The 25,601-nt window shown below is 33.3% G+C and overlaps 1 protein-coding gene across 1 annotated transcript in view; it reads left to right on the top strand.

Moving 5' to 3' along the window:
- LRP1B (LDL receptor related protein 1B) overlaps nt 1–25,601 on the top strand; it is a 924,684-nt gene that overhangs the window by 681,756 nt on the left and 217,327 nt on the right. Inside the window, exons 52-55 of the mRNA XM_059704885.1 lie at nt 3,153–3,336; nt 7,212–7,297; nt 15,504–15,626; nt 17,155–17,336. Of these exons, the coding sequence (XP_059560868.1) occupies nt 3,153–3,336; nt 7,212–7,297; nt 15,504–15,626; nt 17,155–17,336 (575 nt within the window). The remainder of the gene's footprint in view (nt 1–3,152; nt 3,337–7,211; nt 7,298–15,503; nt 15,627–17,154; nt 17,337–25,601) is intronic.

The raw sequence follows: 25,601 nt of genomic DNA on the forward strand, positions 1-25,601 counted from the left end.
TTTACTGATAGGAAATTGAGTAAAAAGTCTATGTACAAAAAATGTTTAACTATTTGGGGGGAAAATGTCAGATGGTGGGGTTTTCTTTTTCAGGAAATGGGGAAAACTATCCAATAAGTTATTTCTCAATACATTATCAGCAGTACATGTCAAGAAATCCACATTCTGCAATAAAATTAAAATTGCTGATGAAATAAAAAATTAGATCTTATGAAATGTGAACAATTTATATGTTTGCTGTAAAACACGTACAATATATCTATTCAAAAGAGAGTAATAACATTTACTAAAGTAAGAATCTTATTTTGAAGGGAAGGCAAACTTACCGTGTGAAAAATAAAAATACTTCTGAGAGAGAAAGAATTTTTAATGTATTCATTAGAAATAAAATAATCAGTTTTTCAAATATCACATTAAAAACTGCACAAAAATATTCCTGAATGTAATAGGTAAATTTGGGTTGCTATGTTTCTTTCTTCCAGTTTTATGATCTGATATGAAAATTAACACAAAGCAGACAAATTTGAAATAGTTCTTAATGAGTAGGAAAATTAAAATGACATTGAATATATATAAATCTCACTTTCATAAAAATTGTCTTTTTAAATGAAGGTGAATAAATTTTAAACCGTTATGAATCTCTCATCTATTGTTGAATATACAAGTGATTATTATTTCTTTTCATTTTGTTCATATAGGTCAGGCTAGTAGAATTTCTCATAGATGTTTATTAATTATTTAAGAGTAAAAATGTTTTTGTTATGACAAGGTTACTGGATTGGGTAGTAAATTATTATTTTTTAAAAATATATTTTATTGATTTTTTACAGAGAGGAAGGGAGAGGGATAGAGAGTTGGAAACATCGATGAGAGAGAAACATCAATCAGCTGCCTCCTGCACACTCCCTACTGGGATGTGCCCGCAACCAAAGTCCATGCCCTGGACCAGAATTGAACCTGGGACCCTTGAGTCTACAGGCCGATGCCCTATCCACTGAGCCAAACCGGTTAGGGCAGTAAATTATTTTTTTTTAAATATTTTTAGTAAATAAACAATTAAAAAACTTACTGTAAACCTTAAACATCCCAATTCCATTTGCTTATAGAAATGTGTAATACATTCAGTAGCATTTACCAATTTTACCTTCAGGAAATTAATATTCCATAAATGTGGTTTTATCTAAGTTGGCTATTTGATATTGTAGTTCTATAAGCCTTGATATTAGCCATTCAAAGTGATTTTTGGAAATCCTGTTGAAATTGGGACACTGTTTAAGTTTTTTATACTTTTTGAGAGGGATTCAACATAGTTTATGCAATTTCTTTTCATTTGTTCTAAAGTGCCCTTGAATTTAGCATTGCCCTGTGTCTGCCTATGGGTCTTCTGGCTTCCTGACCATAGGATCGATTACAGGGTCTAATTTCCAGTCCTTCTCAGTGACATCTTCTTGTATCCTGTCAGTTTCTCATTTTTAAAAATATCTATTTTTTAATAATCCTGGTACCATACAGGGTACCCCCAAAAATGTGCACACACTTTAATAGCTGATAGCTCCATTGATGTTTCTTTCTCTTCAGATTTTATCCTCTTGCCTTTCTACATTAGGTAGTAAGTTAAGTCTTCTTAATTACTTCTTAATTACTTGGGAAAGTGGTATTGCCACTGCCTAAGATATGAGAAGGACTTACCCAAACTGCCCTTATCAGATCTTAGGCTGTGACAATCCTACTTTTCCAAAGTGTTGTTTTTGCTTTGATTTGCTGGCTTGCTAGTGGGTTTTATTGATTAAACACAGCACAATCCTTTATTATTGCCTAGGATTGTTAGATAAATATTGGTGAAATGTGTTAAAGAATAAAGTGCTAAGAACTTACAGGGATTTAGTTCTTGTAAAAGGACTTAGAAAGAGGTATGTATCTTTTGAACAGCTTCGGGTGAAGTTGATGCTTTCCCTCCTAGTAATAAATACCTTCTTGTACTTAAAAAAATTCTAGCCCTCGATTAATTGTTGGCTGACTATTTAACAATGTGTATATATGTATCTCCTATATTATCCTAAAAATATAAAAAGCTCTTCTGTTACCTTTACCCTTAAATAAATTATCTAAATTATGAAATGTTTACTATGGCTAACCCTTAACTACTAGTTACCCTTAATAACTTAAAGTTCTTTCTTAATTCACTGTCCCACACAATACTCACAATTTTCTTTATTCAAAGACCACTAAATAGCCTTGGTAAATGTTAATATGACCATAATCTTCTGGCCAATTATAGATTCATTTTGTATAATTAGAATTTTCATATGCTTCTTGGCAGGGACTGAATAGAGAACTGAAACACAGTGACCAATCATAGCACCTTATTATCTCCAGGAATTCAAAAACATATTTGGCATGACATTGTACTCAGAATTGACATGCAGTTAGTAAATTTTGTAGATCATCCTCAGAAGCTCATGTAGAAGATCACAGGTGCTGAAGAAAAGATTTGATGATACAAATGTATTTAATAATGATGGAGAAACTCTGTTATTATTAGTTTTCCAGATAACATCAACATATCTGATTATGGAATCAGACCCAGTTGATAAATATTAATTGATCTTTACTATGTGTTAAAAAATTACAGACAGCCTCAACTCTCCTCCTGGCTTATCTAGGCAATGTCACCTTTGTTCCTCTGAGTTTCTCATCAGTTAACTAAGGAAAATAATACTTACATCATAAATTTCTGTAAGGCTCTAATAAAATAACATGTGGTAATGTTAGTGATCTTCAAAGTTCCACGTAAGGTTTAATTCTTATGACAGTTAAAGTCTTCTAAAAAAGACAATATAATGAAATAGAACAGGAATGAAAGTTGACAGTTCAGTTCTGTTGTATTTGTCATTCTCTAGTCACATGGCTACGGTGATATCAGTTAACTTTTATAATCTTCCCAACCTCAGATGTTCAAATGAAGATATTTCAGAGATGTTTAACTTTAACTTTATATGATATTTGTAATGCTTATTGAAGTTTAATCTCTGTGTGTGTGACAGAAAGATTTGTCATTACCTTTTGTGGGTTCAGTCATGTTAAAGGGATATCCAATAAGAAAAGACAGTGACAATGGTATGAATTGATTATGCTTGTTTTTAATTCTGCAGTGCAAATGCTGGCCTGGATTCCAACTGAAGGATGACGGTAAAACGTGTGTAGACGTTGATGAATGCTCTACGGGCTTTCCGTGTAGCCAGCAGTGCATCAATACATATGGGACCTACAAATGCCTCTGTACAGATGGCTATGAAATACAACCTGATAACCCAAACGGCTGCAAATCACTTTCAGGTATCACATTGAACTTGCCCACTGATCCAATCTCAGTTACACACATGGATCCTGAATTTCATAGCCATTTTATTAAATTCATTCATTCTTGCTATTTCTCAGAAATCAAAATTCTTCCCTACTTACCTTGATCTGGGATCTGTCATTCTGATTTTGTGTTGTCCACAAACTGCTCTGTTTATAATAATATTGCATGACGGTCTTGTGAATTATTAAGGGTTTTTCTTTGTTTTGTTTATATTTTGAGAGTGTTCACAAGTAACAAGAACAATCTCTAGCATTGCCTCCTGCTGAGTCACAGGTGCTTAGGAGCAGGCTTGGCCTCGACCATTAAAGAGCCTATTGCGACAGTGTTCTTACAGTTTTTCCGTCTTCCCTACACCACACACACTCACATAGGCATGTCAAGGAGAACAGCTAGTCAATAATAGCAACAGTAGCAATGATGACAACAATAATAAATCAGCTATGTAAGGTAAATTGAATTTTCCCAGTGATTCAGCAAAATTATTAAACTTCTCTTTGTTCCAAATAGTGTGATTGTTTGTAAAGTAAAAAAAATTCAATAAAACATGACCATAACTGAAAAATATATTGTAATTTTTAGTGGAGATTATCACATATATTAAAATGATACAATAATTACTATTAAAATGGATAAATAAATGGTGCATAAGGTGTTTCTGTCACCCTTACTTGGCTTTGGAGTATGATGAATCAAATAACACTGCCAGTTTCTTTCAAAATACATTCCTCACCAACTATAAAGTATTCTCAGGTGTTCCTTTTTAAAATGTGCCTCTGCCATGTTTTCTCTATCCTCACATTATGGGATTTTGAATGGATATGTTTAAAATTTCATTTTACCTTTCATTGTACTTAAATTCACTTTCATGGTGGTTCTTCTTTGTTTTCTATGCTATATTTATGCTAATTTCTTCAGTTTTATATTTCAGTGAATAATTTTTTCTTTGTCCATGTCTAGGCTGCTCTTTAAAACATATATCAGTATTTTGCTTTCAACTATATAGTTTCATTTCTAGAAGTATGGTTTTGTTGTGCTACTTTCAAGTTCGCTATTTACTAACTTTTTAAAGCTGATATCTGAAAATAAAATAATTCTTATTTAAAAAAAACATTTAAAACATTAGATGTTTTCTCATCTACTATGGTACTTTCATGAAATAATTACCAGGAATAAAAAATAATACACAAATCTCCAAACCAGTCAGTTTCCACTACTGTAAACTTTTCATAAAAGATTGTATAAAGGCAATGAATGCGAATGATCAAATTTGGGTCTTGTTATATCATATATCCATGTTGTATTTATTTTACATTAACAATAATAATTCAAAACAAATAATAGTTGTGAAACAAAAAGGAAGTGTTATTGAACATAAATATTTGCTAAAGAGAGGCTATTTTTCCAAAAGTATTGAGATATAATTGACATATAATATTGTGTAACTTTAAGTTGTACCATGTATTGATACACATATATTGTAATATGATTATCACCATAGTGTTAGCTAAGACCTCCATCACTTCACATTATTACCATTTACTTTTGTGGTGAGAACATTTAATTTCTACTCTCTTAGTAACTTTCAAGTACATATTACAGCATTGTTTTCTATAATCACAATGCTGTGTGTTAGGTCTCCAGAACTTATTCATCTTCTAAATGGAAGTTTATATTCTTTTATCAATATCTCCCATCCCCCCCCACCACCACATTCAGACACTAGTAACCTCCATTCTATTCTTTGTTTCCCTCATCCATTTTTGTTATTCATTCATCCTTTGACAAACATGTAGGTTGTTTCCACATCTTTGCTCTTGTCTGTAATGCTGCAGTAACCAGGGATAGCAGATACATATTTGGTACCTTGTTTTTATTTCTTTTGGACATATACAAAGATGTGAGATTTCTGGATCATATGGTAATTCTATTTTTAACTTTATGAGGAAGCACCATATTATTTGCTACAGTTCTTGCACCAATGTACATTTCTGCCAACAATTCACAAGTGCTCTCTTTTCTCCACATCCTTGCCAGCATTTGATATATCTGGTCTTTTTAATGCTATCCATTCTAACATTGTAGTTTTGATTTGCATTTTCCTAATGAGTATTGCTTTTGTGCAACTTTTCATGTACCCACTGGCCATTTGTATGTCTTCTTTGAAAAAAAAATGTATATTCATCTCCTCTGTCTCTTTTGTTGATTTTTTTTGCAATTGAGATTTAGGAGTTCTTTATAAATGTTTTGGATATTAACCCCTTATCAGACATAATGCACAAATATTTTCTCTAATTCCATAGGTTGACTTTTATTACACTATTTCTTTTTCTGTGCAGAAGCTTTTTGGTTTGATCTAGTACAGACTATTTACTTTGTTGCTTGTGCTTTTTGTGTGATACCAAAATAATTATTACCAAATCTATGTCAAGAAGTTTATTTCTTACATTTCCTTCTAAGAGTTTTATGGTTTAAAGTCCTACAGTTAGGTTGTAAAGAACAGAATTGCTTAAGTACTGAGGTAGAACATGACTGATCAATTTTATATTTAAATGTAGAGCTACATTGACAAGGATGACAAGGCATCTTCAACTTGAGAGCTTACTCTGTTGGGCAGGGTTCTAAGTCTCAGCTTAGCCTTGACAGGAAGACTGGAATGACTGATGAGGGCTGATGGAAGCAATTGTCCAGCATGTGTAACACATGTTATTAATCCTTGACATAGAGTATGCTAAACTATAATATGTTACCCTATATATTATATATTTACCATAAAATAAAAGATAAAGGGAGCATAAAGTAATAATTTAGAACATAAATTAAACAGGACAAAAACTGTAACTATTAGTGCTATACAATAAAATTCACATTAGATTACATAAAGTGACTTTTTATTGTGTTTTTTTTCTAATTTCTGCTGATATTAAATTTGCTTACTCAGCAACTAAGTATATGAATACATCTTAGAAACAACGGTATTTAAAGAGAATTTGAACAAAATTTTTTATTGAATTGATCTAGGATTGTAACAATCAAGAATGTGGTCAAATTGATTTTAAATTATTAAGATACATAGTCAAGTAAATATACCATCCAAAACTTTCTGAATATCTTTTATTTAAGAAACTAATTTGTTTCCAAATAAGTTCTGATGATAAAACCAATTGAAAGGCTTAGAGAATCTTTACATATATGAGAATGGTCAGGTTCTTATTATTATCTTTCCTTGTTTCTGGAACAAGTGAGGTACTAAAAGATATTGGACAAACAACAAGAAGGAAATAAAGACTACTAAAAGATTTTAAAAACAGACTCATAAGGAAAGGTATAATTAATAGATAAAGATTATAGATACTGTACATCTAAAATGATTTAAAAGAAGTCCCTAGGCAGATGAAAAAATGTGTATGTAGGCAATGATACTCAGTTTTCACTGAAGCTATTCTGAGAGCAAAAAGTAGTTATTTAATCATAAAAAATGAAATATTTGATTATATGAATATTTAACTATACTGTAGGTTTCTAAGATAAAGGTAGCTTATCATTTTTAAAAAATCATCTAAAATCAGATTATAACAGCAGGTATTTCTACTAATTTCAAATAAATTAGATAACCTAATATTCAAAGGAATTGAGGGCAAGGGAGGGCTAGCATTTATAATTATCTTGATTGTACTATCTGGGTTTCTACTGCCATTTCACCTTATTATCAACTGAGGTCTCAGTGTGAATTTTTTAACCATTAATCTACTGAAGGGCACTGCATTTGACTTTATATTGCTTCAGAAACTAAGAAGAGTTGAAAACCATGCATCCAAAAAGTCTAATATGTTTTTTGCTTGGTATTTAGATGAAGAACCTTTTTTAATTCTTGCTGATCATCACGAGATAAGAAAAATTAGCACCGATGGTTCCAACTACACCCTTTTAAAACAGGTATGACATTCCCATGATGATTTCATGCTATTCATTATGGGTACTTCAGGTATGCCCTAGAGCCACAGAAATATCTCACAATTTGAATTTATGAAATGCAATTCATAAATACATGCATATATGTATATGAGATTACTATACGTTTTATTTTGTTTGAATTGTCCAAGTGATGCTCTGAATTTGTCACATCACGCAATTTCAAAGAAAGTTAAAGATGTAAGGTATAATTAATATAAGAGAGTAAATATCTCAAGAATAGCCAGAGCAGAGAAAGCATAAGATTCTCTTTTAAGGCGTTTTGTGCATTACCAAATTTGTCCCCCTGCCACTTGGGATTTAAAAATAAATATTTTTTTCATAGAATTCAAGTTTCTATGAAAACAGGAGATAAAACAGGATTAATGATCCCTAGCCTTTAAAATTTGTAAAAAGCAAGGGAACAAGAGTGCGATTGTCACTTAGTTAAAAGGTTGTGAGGCACAAGTTTTCAGTCTTACCCTCTTTTTCTCCCAACCCATCCCAAGACCCAAGGGCATCTGTTTTGATGTTTGAGCTCTATTGTCAATGTATATTTACATATGTTACTTGATATGAAAAGACGTAATTTCCATTTTATGACAAGATAGATTGCCATGACGTTCTCTTGTCAAATTGTTTCCATCCCAGTCTTCAGTGGAAATAGCATAAAATGAAATGATTAAAACTAGAATGACTACTACATAGACTAGAAGAATCACATATAGTTAGTTATAGCATACTTTTAATTGTCATAAGAAATAGCTTCTTTGGAATTATTTAGCTTGTATCTGTTGTGCTACAAAGATCTCATTGCCCCAAACTGGATAATAATGGCATGCATATGCGAAAGCACTGTCTAGAATAAGTTGTCAAAAATAAGGATATTTCTTGTTCTTATAGTATATTTTTGCCAGCATTAGGCATAGGCAAAAAAAAAAAAGCCATCCATATGGTAATTTTTCAGCAACACAAAAAACATTTACTTAGAATTATTTTTTCCCACCTAACAGATGGATTTCTTCATTACTATTGTTAGAGTTTCACTCATTTTGTCTAATGATTTAGTCTTATTTTAAGTGTAATCTCTCATTGGCAACTGTAAATTGACTCTTCATGACATAGTTGGATTTTTCAGCTTTCCTCTAAGTCACAGATTGAAAAAAAAATTATCTTGAAAATCCAGATGTCTAGCTACCCATTAAAAAAATGGAAAGAAAAAAAGACGGTGTACCCTTACTAGGCTCACATACCTGGATGGTCTCCATCCAGCCTTTTTAGTAGCTGCTACTTTGACATACAGCCCATGCTTTCTAAATCCACGGAGTACTCAAACAGACCATGTGCTTGCCACAGTACCAGTATTCCTGCCTCATTCACAGGTGTCTCTGAGGTTTAGACTCTTTCTCTTGAGTTTGGAAGAGCCACCAATATCCATCAGATCACACTGTCCCTCTCCCTAATTCTGATCCCTAAGGAGATTGAATAAAATATAAAATAATTTTCATGTTTTTTAAAAAGCTAAATAGAAAGCTATTTAAAATGTATGAGTCAGACAATTATCTCTTTTTTAAAAAATATGTTTGCATTGATTTATTTTTATTATATATAAATCTATATATTTTAGAGAGAGAGAGAGAAATTCACACACCTCAACCTGGGTGTGTGCCCTGACTGGGGTAGAACTAGCGAGCTCTCGAAGCACAGGATGATGCTCAACCAACTGAGCCACACCAGCCAGGGCCAGACAACTATCTCTTTAATGAATATCCCTAGAAAAAAGTTCAAGTAGATATAACTCTTAAAATGGAAAGGTTTTTGCTGGCCAAATGATGTTCTATATTATTTAACTTATTTTTTTAATGTGTTTTTCCTCAACTAATATTCATTTGAACAACATAAAGTGTTCTCTTTAACATGAGAATTAAAGATTTAAAGATGTGAAAAATAATATCTAAAAGTATACCATACATTTGCAACATACTTTCATGAACCTAAATTCATCCTTACAATAATAACCCTTGTAGGTAGGCAGGGAAGATACTAACAGGGTGAAAAGTCAGGCAAGTTGGCTTATGTCACACTGTAATCTCAGCAGAAGACAGATAGGAGTGAGAAAAAAGCTATAATGGGAGGAACTGGAATTAGGAGAAATGGCACTGGTATAGGGCAACCTCCTTGAGGCAAAGCCATGGTTCTGTGTAGACTAATTTTAAGTTTATAGCAAAGGTACAGAATATTGAAAATTATCTTTCTCTTGGAGTAAATCTCTATGTCCTCCCTTTACCTTCCAAGTTAAGTGTGCCAGTCATTAATTCCTTGTATGATCTCTGGAAAAGGAATATGTTTCTTTTCTTTTTACTATATTGTTTATTGTTTTTATGGTGTGTGTGAAGGGGGTTCTTTTTTGCCTTTAAAGAGTTAATTTATTTATTTTTAAATTAAATTTATTGGTTAGTAATGTATATAGTTTTCAAGTGTGCAATTATATGATGCATCAGCTGTATACTGCATTGTGTATACACCACCCAAAGTCAATTCCCCTTCCATCCCCATATACACTGAGTGGCCAGATTATTTTGACCACCTGACATCTGTAGGCAAATTGGCTATAATTTCACGCTGAAGTTGCTAGAGGGCCAGACCATTATAAACATCTGAATAGCACAACATACCTAAGTATCATTGCTGATCAGGTTTATCCTATCAAGTTGATGGCGTATCCCAATGGAGATGGCTTCTTCCAACAAGACAATGTGCCATGCCACGGTGCTCATATTGTGCAGGAGTGGTTTCAAGAACATGAGGGAGACTTTACCTTGCTTAGGTGGCCCCCACAATCACCAGATCTCAATCCAATTGAGCATTTGTGGGACGAAGTTAAAAGAGCCATCAGGCAGCTGCTTCCACAACCATCAAATCTCACAGAACTGGACAGTGCTATTCATCAGGCATGGTGTCAGATTCCTCGCATCACCTTTCAACATCTCATGGAGTCAATGCCAAGAAGAATTGCCGCAGTATTGAAGGTAAAAGGTGGCCCACAAAGTACTGATGGGGCAGTCATAATAATCTGGCCATTCAGTGTATTTGACCCCTTTACCCTTTACTCCCCCTCCACCCCCTTCCCTCTCATAACACCATGCTGTTACCTGTATCTATGAGTTTTTGTTTGTTTTTCTTGTTTGTTCATTTGTTGCTTTCAGTTTTATATATACACTAGAGGCCCAGTGCATGAAATTCATACATGGGGGTGGGGGGTGGTCCCTCAGCCCAGCCTGCACCCTCTCCAATCTGGGACTTCTGGCTCCTAATCACTAGCCTGCCTACCAGCTTGATCACTACTTGACAGCTCCCCTGCCGGCCTCATGGCTGCCAACTGCCCTCCCCTGCTGGCCTGATTGCCCCTAACCACCTCTGCCTCAGCCCCCACCACCTTGGCTTTGTCCAAAAGGAGGTGGGACGTCTGGAAGATGTCTGGTCTCCTGCTCTAATCAGCATATTATCCTTTTATTAGTATAGATATGAATGAAATCAAATGTTTGTTTTTTTTTTACTTTTTCTGTCTGATTTATTTCATTTAGCATGATATTCTTAAAAATCCATCCATGTGTAGTCACATGTGTATGTGTTGTTGTTTTTATTAGCATGTCTTTGTTTTAGACTGTACTATTTTAGAAAGTCCTCTTATTAGGATACTCTATTTATAAGCTCAGCTGAACCACAAATTTAACTAATATAGCAAGCTCAATGAAAGACCCATAACAATTTCAATGGCGCTCCTTGCTTCCTTTTCCAACCCTGTGGCTCAGGATATTTCTATTGATATCTCTTTTGTTGTTTTTTATAGCTAATATGTTATCAGAGGTTGTTCTTAATGGAGCAAAATTACTTTTCTCTATGCATGATTTAAGTCTATTTCATATAACTAAACCACTTTAATGCACTTTCAGATAACATTTTTCTTTTCCTGGTGGCATAATTTTAAACTATTGCCAATCACTAGTACCTAAGTGGGGATGAATGTCATATAACTTTCTTTTCTTTTAAAATATATTTTTATTGATTTTAGAGAGGAAGGGAAAGGGAGAGAGAGATGGAAACATCAATGATGACAAAAAGTCATTGATCTGCTGCCTCCTGCATGACACTTACTGGGGATTGAGCCCGTAACAGGGGCATGTGCCCTGACTGGGAACCGAACCAGGACCTCCTGGTTCATAAGTCAATGTTCAACCACTGAGCCATGCCAGTTGGGCTCAGGTAGTTTTCTTATGAAAATAAAAAGGGAGTGAGGACAATGAGGAAGTTCATGAGGACTCTAAACACCTGTGCTTTTGGAAAGCATTTGTTAATGGTGACCATTGAGCAAGGAAATAGAGACCCCCAAACTAAAGATAAGTCTTACTTCTAGTGTTGACAGCCATCAGTTTGAATACATCATTTTTGTTAGGGACGATGTTTTCACTATAACTTTGTCATAGCATTGTAGAAATACTCAAGAAGTTCTAGGCAGTAGAAAACCATTTTTCCATCTCAGAGATTGTCTACATATACAGACTTGGGAAGAAAACAAAAGTAATTATATCTCCATATTTAACCCAGTAAAAATAAATGAAAGACACCATCTTTGCTTTAATTATTTGGGAATGTTTTGTGTAGGTGATTAGGGAAAATGATTTACCCTAACATCTTGAATTTTATACACTGTTATCAGTAACAATCTCAAGAGATGTAACATAAAATTATAACAACTGGTAAAAAAAAAAATTCAGCCTATGTAGTCTAAAACATAGTTATAGCTAGGCCAGCTATAACTTATATTCATATACTACATTTAGAAAATCTACTTTAATAACTTGGATTGTAGAAATGAAAATTTATCAAGTAACTTTTTGACATGCTATCCAATTCAATCCTAACAGTGCCTTTTATTCCAGTAAAATTGAATAGAGAAACAAAACATAATTTCTTAAATTAATCATCTTGAACCAAAGGATATAAGTATTTAGCTACAGAAATGAAAGAAGCAAATAGAATTTTGGTGAAACCAATTTTCAGCTCCAAAGCCATTGGGATTACTCTGGTTTTTAGATATTATTTTGACCATACCTTGCATATGATTCTAAAAAGAGATCATTGCACTGTTTCTGTGTGGATGACTTGTAAAGCAGTAGAGCAATGACAAGTTTCGCTAGATATATATGTCAGAATTCAGAGCTTCAATTTCTTTGTGTTTACAGCTTTAATTTATTATGGTGGGTTTGCTAAAGTTGTAATTTTATATTTATTATATAAATTGATTATTGTAAAGAAAGGAGAATAATTTTGCATGACTGGGGATAGTGGGTAAATTTTTGCTAAAGTTAGAGACAAGTTTCTCTCAACCTTTTTTTTTTTTTTTATAAAGCTCTAATTATCCATTGCTATTTGAATTTCAAGCGTACCATGGAACCTAACACATTTACCTTATTTATCTGGTGAAAAAATCATTTGAATGTAAGAAATATTGTAGACTACTATTGTAATGATTATCTTTTTGTTTGTTAACCCTCACCTGAGGATATTTTTTCCCATTGACTTTTAGAGAGAGTGGAAGGAAGGAGGAGGAGGGGAGAGAGAGAGAGAGAGAGAGAGAGAGAGAGAGAGAGAGAGAGAGAGAGAGAGAGAGAGAGAGAGAGGAGGGAGAAATAGAGAGAGAAAAAACAATATGAGAGACACATTGATGGGTTACCTCCTGCATCCACCCCATCAGGGGCCTGTGATGAAACCTGCAACCCAGTTACATGCCCTTGACCAGGAATTGAACCTGTGACCCTCAGTCCAAGTGTTGACACTCTATCCACTGAGCTACACCAGTGAGAACTGTAATGAATATTTTAAACCCTCTACAGAACTTGGAATATATTCAATGTATACTTTAGAACATTCATTGATTCTGCAGAGGCAACGTTCTCGATGTGTACACTTAAGCACATTTAGTTAGGAAGTCCACCAGTTTTTAGCTTATGAATACATTTTTTAGTGAATGTTTTAAATCTGTGACTAGAATATTAGTTTAGTTTTTCTTTTAGCACTTATAGTCATTACTTTGATTAGTAACATCAGTAAGACATACACTTGCATATATTTATCTGGGCATAGTGAGGAATTTACACTGACTCATGTTTACTTCCTTGTGTCTCTTGTTTATGAGCAATACATGCAATTCTTTGGGGTTAGGCTATTTCTGTTTACCTTTATAATCTGGAGCTGAAGAAAAAGATTTTGCTCATGTTAAGCCAAATAAAAGCATCTGATTTGAACTTATGATCTTAACACTGTCACTACTAGAATACAGCCCTGCTGAGAGAAGAAAAAAAATCAGTATTTGCCAAAACCTTCTCTAAATTGCTTCTATACAGAGGCTATCCTTACTCTTGGAAATGGTCCAAGAGAACTAAAATCTGAACAGTAATAATTTAGCCTTTGCCTGTTTCTCAAAAAGCATTATATAAATCGAATACAGTGTTATTCTTATTATCAAATTGCAAATTTTGAGAATACATAATGAAACAATTCACATGTGGTAAATACCATCCTTCCTTCTCCAAACCAAACCAAGGCAAACAAAAGGACTTATCTTCCTGAAAATCTAATCCTTAACTATAAAACTAAACCTACTAATAAATGATTTTTAAAATAATTTAATACTTAACTACAACTTTAGGGTAAATCTATACTAATAAAAGCCTAGGTGGCCCTCGTGTGACGCCCTCATGTCATCACAAGATGGCTGCCCCCACATCATCACAAGATGGCCAGCAGGTTAGGGCAGTTGTGGGCAATCAGGCCAGCAGAAGAGGGAAGTTGGGGGCAATTAGGCTGGCAGAGGAACAGTTATGCATCAATCAGGCTGGCAGGGGAGCATTTAGGGGGCAATCAGGCAGGCAAGCAGGCAGGTGGTTGGGATCCAGCAGTCCCAGATTGTGAGATGGATGTCCTGAGGGATCGGGCCTAAACCGGCAGTTGGACATTCCCCGAGGGGTCCCAGAATGGAGCAGGAACAGGCTGGGCTGAGGGACACCACCCCCCATGCACAAATTTCATGCACCGGGCCTCTAGTATTGATATAAGCAACTTACATCAGCTATAAAGGTAGAGTAAAGATCTCTCAGGGCTTTACCAAGTGTCTGCTGTATTGAATTATTTTTTTAATCCATAAGGATTTATATATTAATAAACTATTCAAGTATTAAAATGAGTTAGCACTATAGAAATTCTGATATAAGTTTTATTGGTCCACTGAGGTAGTAAATATAAGCCCTAACAATAGACCAGAATTAAATGAATCCCTAAGCAGTCATTTGAACAATCTTAACATCTCAGAAGACTCCCAGATGCTGGTGCACAATCCTTCACAAAATCAGTCAAACAGCAGAACTACTAAACCAAGATCTGAGGCATCTCAAACCCATCGGCTGAATTCCTTTTTGTTTTGTTCCTTGCTAAAAACTGCATAACCATGAGTCTGAAATGAGGCTTTTCCTCACCAAATGGGACAAAAAGATATTGACTCTCCACTTCCTCTTTGGTCAAATACTCTCCTAAGGTTTTAACTTTAAATTGTAGCATGGCACTGTGTTGCCAAGGGACCACTGGAAGCAAAAAAGGGGTGAGGGAAGAAAAGTGTATTTATCCATTTGAGACAAAAGCTTTTGTAAATAATAAAATTTCCAAATTGTCTTTTCTGACTTTAATCAGATGTCTATCCAGGGATCATCATAAAACATCAGTGATCTTTAGTTTTTCCCATTTAAATGTGTGCTCTTTTCTAGTTACTCTACAGAACAGATGATAATAATGATATCAAATGTATATTTAATATTAACCTACAGTGAGAGTCTTTCACTTTATCTCTCCAAAAGCAAGTTGCTGCCCTCACCTCCTTTACTGGCTATTTGATTACACCATTATCCATAAAAATGCTGAAATTGTTGTGGCCTGCTTGTAAAACATTTTCAGATAACTTATGCAACATCTTAAGTTTATAATGCAGGGAAAATGTAAACATATGATGCTTTTAAAAAGATTTGATCACAAATGCCACTATTGTAATGGCTATAAGTACTTAAAAGGAGATAGAGACTCTTATAAACTCCTAAAACGTTTAAAAGTAATTTCTACTTAACTATTCCTTTTTACTTTTTAGGGATTAAACAATGTTATTGCTATAGACTTTGATTACAGAGAAGAATTCATCTACTGGATTGATTCCAGCCGACCCAATGGCAGCCGCATAAATAGAATGTGTTTAAATGGAAGTGATATTAAGGTACCTAAATATTACAACAATGGGATTGTTGGATATTTTATTAGCGTGGTTGAATTAAATAGAAAATGTTATTTGATGGTAATGGTACAACTCATAGAATATATTAGATTGGTTTGCATTTTACATTTTATAATATAAATTAATACATAGTTTAAATGTGAAAATGACCCTTTTATTCTTAAATTTCATTATAATGCTATTACATGAAATAAGGTAAAAATCAAATTCAGTAAATAAAATTTGGATCCTATTCACAACCCTAGAAAATGTGATGGATGGCTCCAGCTTGAATGATTAGTGCCTTAGATTCCATTGTGTTAATTTATATAAAAGAAAAAGTTGAGACAGAGTATTTGTAATTGAAAAATATTAATAATTAAATTATAGATTAAAATTTGAGCACTATCAAAATTAACCTACTATAGATGGGAATAATTGAATGCATTTGTATAAAATCATGAATGTTCTGGTAAGTCAGCATCATAACTAAATACCTGTCACCTTCTAGATATGAGCTATTTGGCACCATTTCTGTGTTATCTCAGGTTTTAAAATAAAATTATTTAAATACTTTAAATTATGTTATAACATAGGGTTACAAAATTCATCTTTCTTCCTTTGGGATTAATAATTCACTGATTTTTATTAAAATGGTCATACATGACAATTTTCCAATTTAGAATTTTGGAGAAAGAAAAAAAAGATATTGTACAGCTCAGTATTGTAGGTTGATATTATCAAATGCTGAAAATGTTCATGTCACTTTATATCTTTACTATTTGTGGTTATTGGGAAAGGATAACTATAAAAATTCAATTTTTTTTTGTCTCTATATTACTATAACAGCCTCATGTTTCAATTGCTTCTTTCATTCAGTCCTCAAAGCACGAAAAACTCAGAAAAAGTGCTCATATATTTTAAGAATTTTGGATTATTTTATATGTGTCATATTTGTATATGAAAAGCCTATATTCTTATTATATTTGATATTGAGATGGGTTATAATTAAGCACAATAGTTGTATGAGAATAATTTCCCTTTGGTTATGTTGGGTTCTCCCTTGTATTTTTTTTCCATTCCTATAGTAGAGCATTTATATAGGGCAACAGCAGTTCCGGGAATGGTAATTGCTATTGATATCTCCCCTAGAACCTGTTAAAATAAAATTCAGTAATTTTTGTGCGTGTATGTCTTTGTGACAGAATTTTGCCCCAAATTTTAAGAGTACAAATAAATGAAAATGAAAATGTGATCAATAATTATGCAGCTGTCCAACAGCTGTTTTTAAATTTGAGCATTTCTTTCTTAAAACCGCATGTAATTTCTGGGGGCCTGATTACATATTAGGTAATTTCTCACAAATGAGCAAGTCATTTTATTAGGGTAAATTGTTCTGTTTTATGCCTATGTAAATTTTATTTCTAATGTTTAAATAGAATTCTATCACCTCTGTAAAAACCAAGAAGCAGTGCTCAGTTCTTATTCTAGGCATTTACGCTGTTAACTGTTTAAATTCTTATTTTGTTAGGTAGTGCATAACACAGCTGTCCCCAATGCACTTGCTGTTGATTGGATTGGAAAAAACCTCTATTGGTCTGACACAGAGAAAAGGATCATTGAAGTATCCAAAGTCAATGGCTTATACCCTACTATACTCGTTAGCAAAAAGCTGAAGTTTCCCAGGGACCTGTCTTTAGATCCACGAGCTGGGTTTGTAACAAACATTGAAAATCTTAAATTAAGAATTAAGACTGTGAGTTACATTTAACGTGACAAATCCTGTTCTGTGTGTTTTAACATGGAAACCAATGTAAAGTGTGAATGTGTAGAAATCTTTACTGAGGAATCAAAAATAGAAATATGAATATCGTAGTGAAATAAACAAATTAAAGTTATGGTATTTTACAGCAAGTATATTTTAAAGTTCTAAACAAAAGTCTTTCTAACTAATAAATGTATCGTGGAAATGTAGAAAACTTATGGATTTATTTGATTTTAATGTCTTTAAGTCTTGGAGGAAAGGCAAGTGAAGAGCAAATTCTTGGATCACATTTTGTGTCTATGTGGTAGTCACAAATGTGGCTGATAACATTTCTGCATCATTTTAAAGCAGGAGACCTAAGTAGTATCCATGGATAATAAACAACAAGGTGAATTTTACAAACATTCAAAAGAAATTGCACAGTGAGAGTATCAGGAAAGATTCATATTGGAGCTGCGTTTCATTTGCGTGTCATTGTGAGAATGGAGAAGAGGTCATCAATAAGGTCAAGGACTTTAGGCTGGAGATTTCAGATGAGAGATGAATACACATTAAGGTGTCAAAGCTGTCTGGTGCATGTTTGCTAAAGTTCCATAGATTATGACTGTTTACTTTCAATTATGTTGTTTTGGTAAGTAGAGAAAGGCATATATTTCCATTGTTCTTTGCACTATAATTTAGAGAGATTACATACTCCAAAATGATCTCTGTAGAAGTTCAACCTACTCACCACACTTTCTAAAATAAGAATTTTAAAGAATTTGATGTTTTAAAATAATACACTATAGTGCTCTTAATTTTCTGCTACCTAAATTAATTTCAAATATGTTTCACCAAATCATTGCTTTTATCATATCATATGCAACAATTCAATTTTGCTTTTTGCCAATATAATGACTCTGTGTTTTGGTCCCTTATATTTGCAATTGGCAGAGTAGTCATGTCATAGTATATTTTACAGCTTAATTTTAAACATTATTTTGGGTAAAAATAGTACCTAATAGAGAACCCTTCTACTATAAATATTGTTCTATTTCCAAAGTAATGTGCAAGTGTTAACTTTTCACTATATATTTATGTAACCATTTTGTTACCTTTTAAAATATTTTCTTTACCATGGCAACATAAATTTCAAGAGTATAAATTCTATTTTAGCTCAGAGTCATGAGAGACTGTTTCCACATGAGTTTCAATATATTATGTCCAGATGTACTAAGTTTGGTTACCATCATCATTCATTCATAAGAATTTAAATAATTTAATTCCTTTTGTGTTTTCTGAGAAGGTATTTATTTTACTGTGTCCAAACCATTGTCCCTTTCTTTAAAGTTAATATGGCTGGCTTAGCTTCTCATTTTATACCATTCAAGATGCTTTATTTTCTAAATGAAAAAAACACACATTACCTGTGGGTAACAATAGTCTTGTGGAATTTCCTACTTAAAACTGCATCCTAACCTGAATCCAGTTTTGTTTTATTTTGTCCAGATCCAAGTTATTACCTCATAAACTAAAAACAGTTATAAGTTATCATCCACATAAACCCAACCATCAAAAGTGTCAATTTAAAAAGTGACGTATTAAATTATTGTAGAGATTAACAGAGACTCCCTTGATTTCCTTTTTTGATAATATTTGGTTTCTGATATGGATATGCCACATTATAACCAAAGAAACAGATAAAAATTTGAAGTTTTTATGAAACAGAGAAAGCCGCCTATTCTAACAGATAAAATTTAATGACCCCTTTTTGTTCATGCTGTTTTCCTAGCTCCCCTGAGGGAGACAGCAGGGCAACCTGGATTTTCACTTTTATGAGGTGCGCTTCAGGGTGAAAATGCCATAAATACCTCCAATATTGTGAAATCTGCTTTAAAAATGGCAGCTGAAATGCTAAGATTATTTCACAAAAAGCGCAATTGAATCTTTCTACATCGGATTACCATTGTTATTTGCATACGTTTTGAAGATGCCAACAGTACTGACCTCTGTTTCCTTGAGAAGTGAGATTTCTGTCCTGATATTCAGTGAGGGATTGGGCAAGGCTTTGTTTAACGGAGGATAAAGATTATGGCACTAGTGTAATGAAGCATTAAACATATAGGAAGCAGTTTGTAGTTATTTTTATCTTTTAATAACAGTATGCAGATTGTCACAAATCAATTTGGATATTGTAATGACTAAGAGTAGAAAGAGCTACAAGTAGATAGACCATCTTCTTGGTTGTTATATTTAAATTCAACCAAAATTCAATCATTCTAATAATTTTGCTATCTGGTTTACTTTGGGAAACAACGTTCTAAATTATCATAAATTTGGGGTAATAAAAATTATTTACATTCAATATTTATAAAAGTCATTAGTGCAATATTTATATTTTGCACTAGTTTATATTTTTAAAAATATTTATATTTTTAAAGTAGAATAGAAAAGATAATGTTAAAACTTTGCTGAGCATAATTTTATCTTTTTGGGTGATTAAGATGTCAATTCATGTTATAATAACAAAAGACCCTCATGATAGACATTAAAGTGAATATGTGATAGTCCTAGTTAGCAGAAAATAAATTTTCTACTCATTCATTTTTTCAACACTTATTTCTTTATCATTTAGTGTATATATAGCACTATAGTAGGAGCATAAAGATAAAAGGCACCATTTCTTTAATTATTTTATTGTGCAGTGGGTAGACAGATGAGTAAGTAATTAGAATACAATCTAACAATTATAAGATAGAGAAAAAAGAACATGTTAATAGCTCAACTGAGATCAGAGAAATCTTCATAGACAAAATGGGTAGAGTAAGAATTAGGTAATGAGATGCACTCCAGAGCAGGAGGCATTTCAAGCAAAAAAGAATAAGCTCTCTGGGAAAGCAGAGACACACACAAGACTATGGCACAGTGGGAAGAACTCACATGTTTGGAATGAAATAATTATAAGTAATTGTGGAACTTTTATACCAGTTCACTTTACAGAGGAAGGAAGAGCTATAAATAGATCAAAATAACAATAACAAAACAAACAAACAAAATAAGCAAGCTTTCTGGCTTGGGCAAACAGGCAATTAGAAAAATAATTTCTCCAGATTGGTCTGTAGACCTATTGAGATTGGGAGTTCTGATACTATAATGAGGATGAAGATTACTACCACTTCTACAGCATTTTATGAATTAGAAAGTTATCCCTCCATTTTATATTTTATGTGCTTTTACTATTTACTCAGAGTCTCTTGGAAAGAGGACAATTTTTACTATCATCCTTAGAGTACAGTTAGAACATTCAACCTCAAAATGCATAAGTGACTTTCTCAGGAGTATTTAGGTAGTGAGATATTAAAGTGGGGGTTTAACCCAGTTTTCAAGCTTTTCTTATATATTTTCTCTATTATATGGCACTAGAGTTTCCAGGAACAAAATAATCTTGGGCCATGATCATGATTTTTGAAGAGCCATCCAAACAAGAGATAAGAAAAAAAAAAGAAAATATACTTTTTTCCCTTTTTCCATTTTAACAATTAGCCTTTTTACAAAACTTTAAATATAGATAATAAGAGTTTTTTGGAAACAAAGAAAACTGCCTAAATCATTATAATCATGCTTTATTTTTAAACTATTACTTATTTTTCTTTCCAAATATTCTTTCTTTCTAGAATGCCCTTCTTTTTCTCCAGTTGAAATAACTTTCCATTTTTCCAGCAAGAGCAGACAATATCACTACTTCTGTGAGACATCCCCCAACTGTGCTTAAGTAGACACCATATATTGAACACATTACATTATACAACTGTTTTATTTTTTTAACTACTTATTTATCTTTATTGCAGTATAATTGGCATATGCCGTATTAGTTTCAGGTGTATATATGACTATTATTGGTGTATATGTTTATGTATGTAGAAAGAGTTCCATTAGCATAATGGCCATGGTTTAATTTTAGTTTGCACCTAACACAGGGGTTGGTAAATTCATTGTTGGAGGAAATAATAAATAGGCAACTGGACATACATAGCACATATGGTTATAGATACCTTGTATGTACAAACCAATATATTGGTATGTAAATAACTTGCATGTTTCAAAGAAAAGTGTCATAAGAAAATTTTTGTTGTGAGGAAATGAAAAACATACCAGGAATTAAAATTGTTTCAGATTTCTGTGGGGAACACAGAAATATTTTATGAAATTAAAAAGTCACATAAAAAATCTCCTCATTTTTCCCACCAGTTTTTAAACCTCTATTTTCATATTTAAGCAAAAACAAAAAGGAATGAGTATCAAGCCTTAATTTTATAATTCAAAATGAGAAAAAAAATGTAGCTGTAAGAAACGACTCTGAATTTATTCCCCAAATCAGATAAAAAAGTAAACATTGAGAGAATATTTCTAATTTATTTTAAAGAAATCTAAAGTATTACATTAAACTATAAAAAGACATCCTCAGGAATCACAGAAGCCTGTTGTTATGGTGTATTTACACTTGGTAATAGCTTACAGAATAGATATTATTTGAGGATCATATTTTTCAGATGTAATCTTAGGTAAATATTACACAATATTTGGTTGAAATTTAGAACTCTCTTTTTAATATTTTCACTAAAGTTTTAATTTTCAGCTTTAATTATTTACAACAAATATTGTACTTAGGTAATTTTTAAGAGGTTGCATTTTAGATGTTAAAATTACCAGTATGTCTGGTGCTGAGAAACTTGAAACAAACATATATTAATGATGGGTTAACTATAGAAAAGAAAATGAAATTTAGCTATCAGAAATTAGCTACCCATAAGGAGATAGACACAAAAAATCCTATGTTTATGAAGGCTCATTCATACCTGAGTATAGTTCAACTAATACTTTTTTTGAGTGGATGGGAATGTTTTCTTAATAGTCTTTTGGTTGATGAGTATGTAAGTAGACTACTAATGTAATAACACACATAAAATTCAGGCAAATCATGTAATAACATACATACAATCCAGATCTAGCAAGTAACCATCCTATCTACTAAAAGAGTAATATGAAAATTAACCATCCTTGCGCGACAAAGATGGTAGTCCCCATGGTGGCCAGGGCAGGACGCTGGTGTCATTGTAGGCCAGGCTAAGGGACCGCCCCCCCCCCCCCCCGGTGCACGAATTTTGTGCACCGGGCCTCTAGTCTCTCTCTCTATATATATATAAAAGGCTAAGTGATCGGCCGACCAGCTGACCAGCCGGTAGATATGACGTGCAATGACCACCAGGGGTAGACACTCAACACAGGAGCTGCCAAGCGACAGCAACTTTGCAGAGTGCCCTCTTGAACTCTGGGACTCCTTGGAGGATGTCGGACTGCCGGTTTCAGCCCAATCCTCGCAGGCCAGGTTGAGGACCCCACCTGCTGGAGGGACCCTGTTCACTCTGCAGATACCCTTCAAGCCCGGGGACCACCCCAGGTGTGGCTGGCCTGGGAGGGACCACGGGAGGTTGGCTCCAAGGCGTATCCGACCCATCTCGCCCAGTCCCACTCTGCCAGCCACCTTCTAATTAATTTCCTTTCAATGTGCAGGAATTCATGCACCAGGCCTCTAGTTATGTGTATATTGTTAAACCAAAAAATGTATTACTGCATATGGTGCATATCTAATGCAGATAAAATAATAATAGCTAATATTTGCTGAACACTTAGTCCATGCTTACCAGTATTCTGAGTCTGTTCCTTATATTCTCTCATTTAATCCATACAGTGTACTGTGAGGAGAAACAGTTATTATCATTTTTAAACATATGAGTAAGTCCAGGCTAAGGCAGGCTAGTTAAAGTGTCCAGGTTCACATAACTAGTAATGGGTAAATCTGGAATTGCAACCCAAGTAATTTGTTTCTAAAGCTTATTTGCTTAAGACTCTAATTACTGCTCTTAGGAAAGAAAGAAAAAAACTAGGCTATAAATCTAGCAACCTGAGTTCTGTTCCAACTGTATCACTATCATAGTTGACTAGGAAAATCAAATATTCTTTTATGGTCTCAATTTAGTGGTAACATGAAGGCTTTAAGCTAGGTGATATTCAAGACCTGTTGCATCATTATAATCTTTAATTAAGTTATACTTTGTTCCAAAATATGAAAGATATAAATGTCATTGTTATTAAAGAATTCATAAGGTAGTTGTGAAGATAAAATTTATGTTAAAAAAACTATTAGTGAGCACAGATTTCTTTCGTGCCTTTTCTAGCTAAACTATCATCCCCTCTTTTGTGCTTTCATAGTAAAATAATTTTATCATAATATGCTGTAATTTTTTTATTTGTTTTACCTCCACTTCTATTGTATTCACTGAGAGATATTTGAGGCAAAAATGATATCTGTTTACCTCTGTTTTCTCAGTATGAAGCAATATCTGGTATTTAATATAGCCCCAATGAATTATTGTTTCAAATTATGGTTCTCAATCTACTTAAGAATGGCCTTAGGGCTTATCAAAGATGTTCCACCAAATGACTTACTGACTTAGGTTTTTCGATTATGAGGCCTGAGAACCCATATCAGTACTGTTTTGTGGGTTCTTATGTGCCCGATACATGTGTTGTTCAATTACACACATGACAATGAAATTCCCTAGACCAAAAAGGGCTACAGCACAGGTTCTGGAAGTATGATTTCTGTAAAGTGCTCTAAAAAAATAAATGCTGTCACCTCAAACTATGTGATTAAAAAAAGGGATATCGCAATTGCCTCTTAGAAAAATCACTGTTTTATAGCATATAAAAGGCTCTGAATATCTTACAATAAAAACAATAATGCTTACTTTGTTTAAGAAAGCATTTCTAAATTATATTTAATCTTGTAACTTGCCTTGAAATTATGCACTGACACGATTCAGAAAAGAACTTGTGGAGAACAGGGTGGCAATGTGGATTATGTCTGAATGAAAACATCTATATAATTGAACAGGCAAGAGCAAGGAAAATGATAAGATAAAAGCACATAATTGTAAATATGGAACTTGAATTAAATGCTCCAACTAGAGCTGATTTCACATGTTTTAATATTGGAGAGAAATTTGAAAAAGTATATTGTGCCAAACAATGGCGAGTTGGATGCCAAAGAGGGGATTTCAAGCCAAGAATGCTTAATGATCTTTCTGAGAGTGAAGTAACCAGATGTTGGACTCCATGAAAACACTCTTCCTCCTCTTAAAACCGTGATTCAAAATGAATATGGAACTTCCATTTGACCCAGTGATCCACCTTCTAGGAATATATCCTAAGAAAACCAAAAGGCCAATCAGAAAGACTGTGTGTACCCCTAAGTTCATAGCAGCACAATTTACAATAGCCAAGATCTGGAAACAACCCAAGTGCCCATCAGTAGATGGGTGGATAAAAAAGTTGTGTACATTTAAACCATGGAATACTACACAGTAGTAAAATAGAAGATTCTTTTACCCTTTGAAACAGCATGTATGGATGTGGAGAGTATCTTGCTAAGTGAGATAAGTCAGCCAGAGAAAGACAAGTATCACATGATCTCACTCATATGTGGAATCTAAGTAACAAAATACACTGATGGACAGAGTGGATCCAGAGACATGGAAACATAGAACAGATTGTGGAATCTTGGAGGGAAGGAGAGGAAGTAATCAACCAGGAACCTTATATGCATATATGCATGACCCATAGCCACAGGCAATGGGGCAGTGAGGGCCTGGGGCAGGGGGTGAGGTGGGCTGGAGGGAGTCAATGGGGGACAAAGGGAAAAATACATAATACTTTCAACAATAAAGAATTATTTTTAAAAAATGATGATAAGTAGGCAATTGAAAAATTTCAGAATACAAATAAAAATTTAGAATTAATATTATATGGAGATCAAACAATTTGAAATTTATAGCTGACTTAATGACTTCAAAGCAATTATTATTCACATCCAAAAATTTGAATTTCTTTTGCTGATGATATTTTTTAATGGAGAAAACTCCTTTTAACTTTGTTTAATTGAAAGTGCAGGCAAATGTAGAATAAACAACTAAATAGAAATATGAAGACTATCTCTAGTTAAAACAATTTGGATATGTTCATTTTAATGTGTGTTCATTTTTAAATACTGCTTTTAAATTTTATTTGCATATATTTAGTTCTTAAAAACATAAAATGACAATAAATTTGGTCATAGCTAATATGTGTTAGAGAAGCTGGCATAATCATACCACATTTATTAGGAAGACAAAATT

Source organism: Myotis daubentonii, chromosome 7, assembly GCF_963259705.1.
Source record: "Myotis daubentonii chromosome 7, mMyoDau2.1, whole genome shotgun sequence".
NCBI lineage: Eukaryota > Metazoa > Chordata > Mammalia > Chiroptera > Vespertilionidae > Myotis > Myotis daubentonii.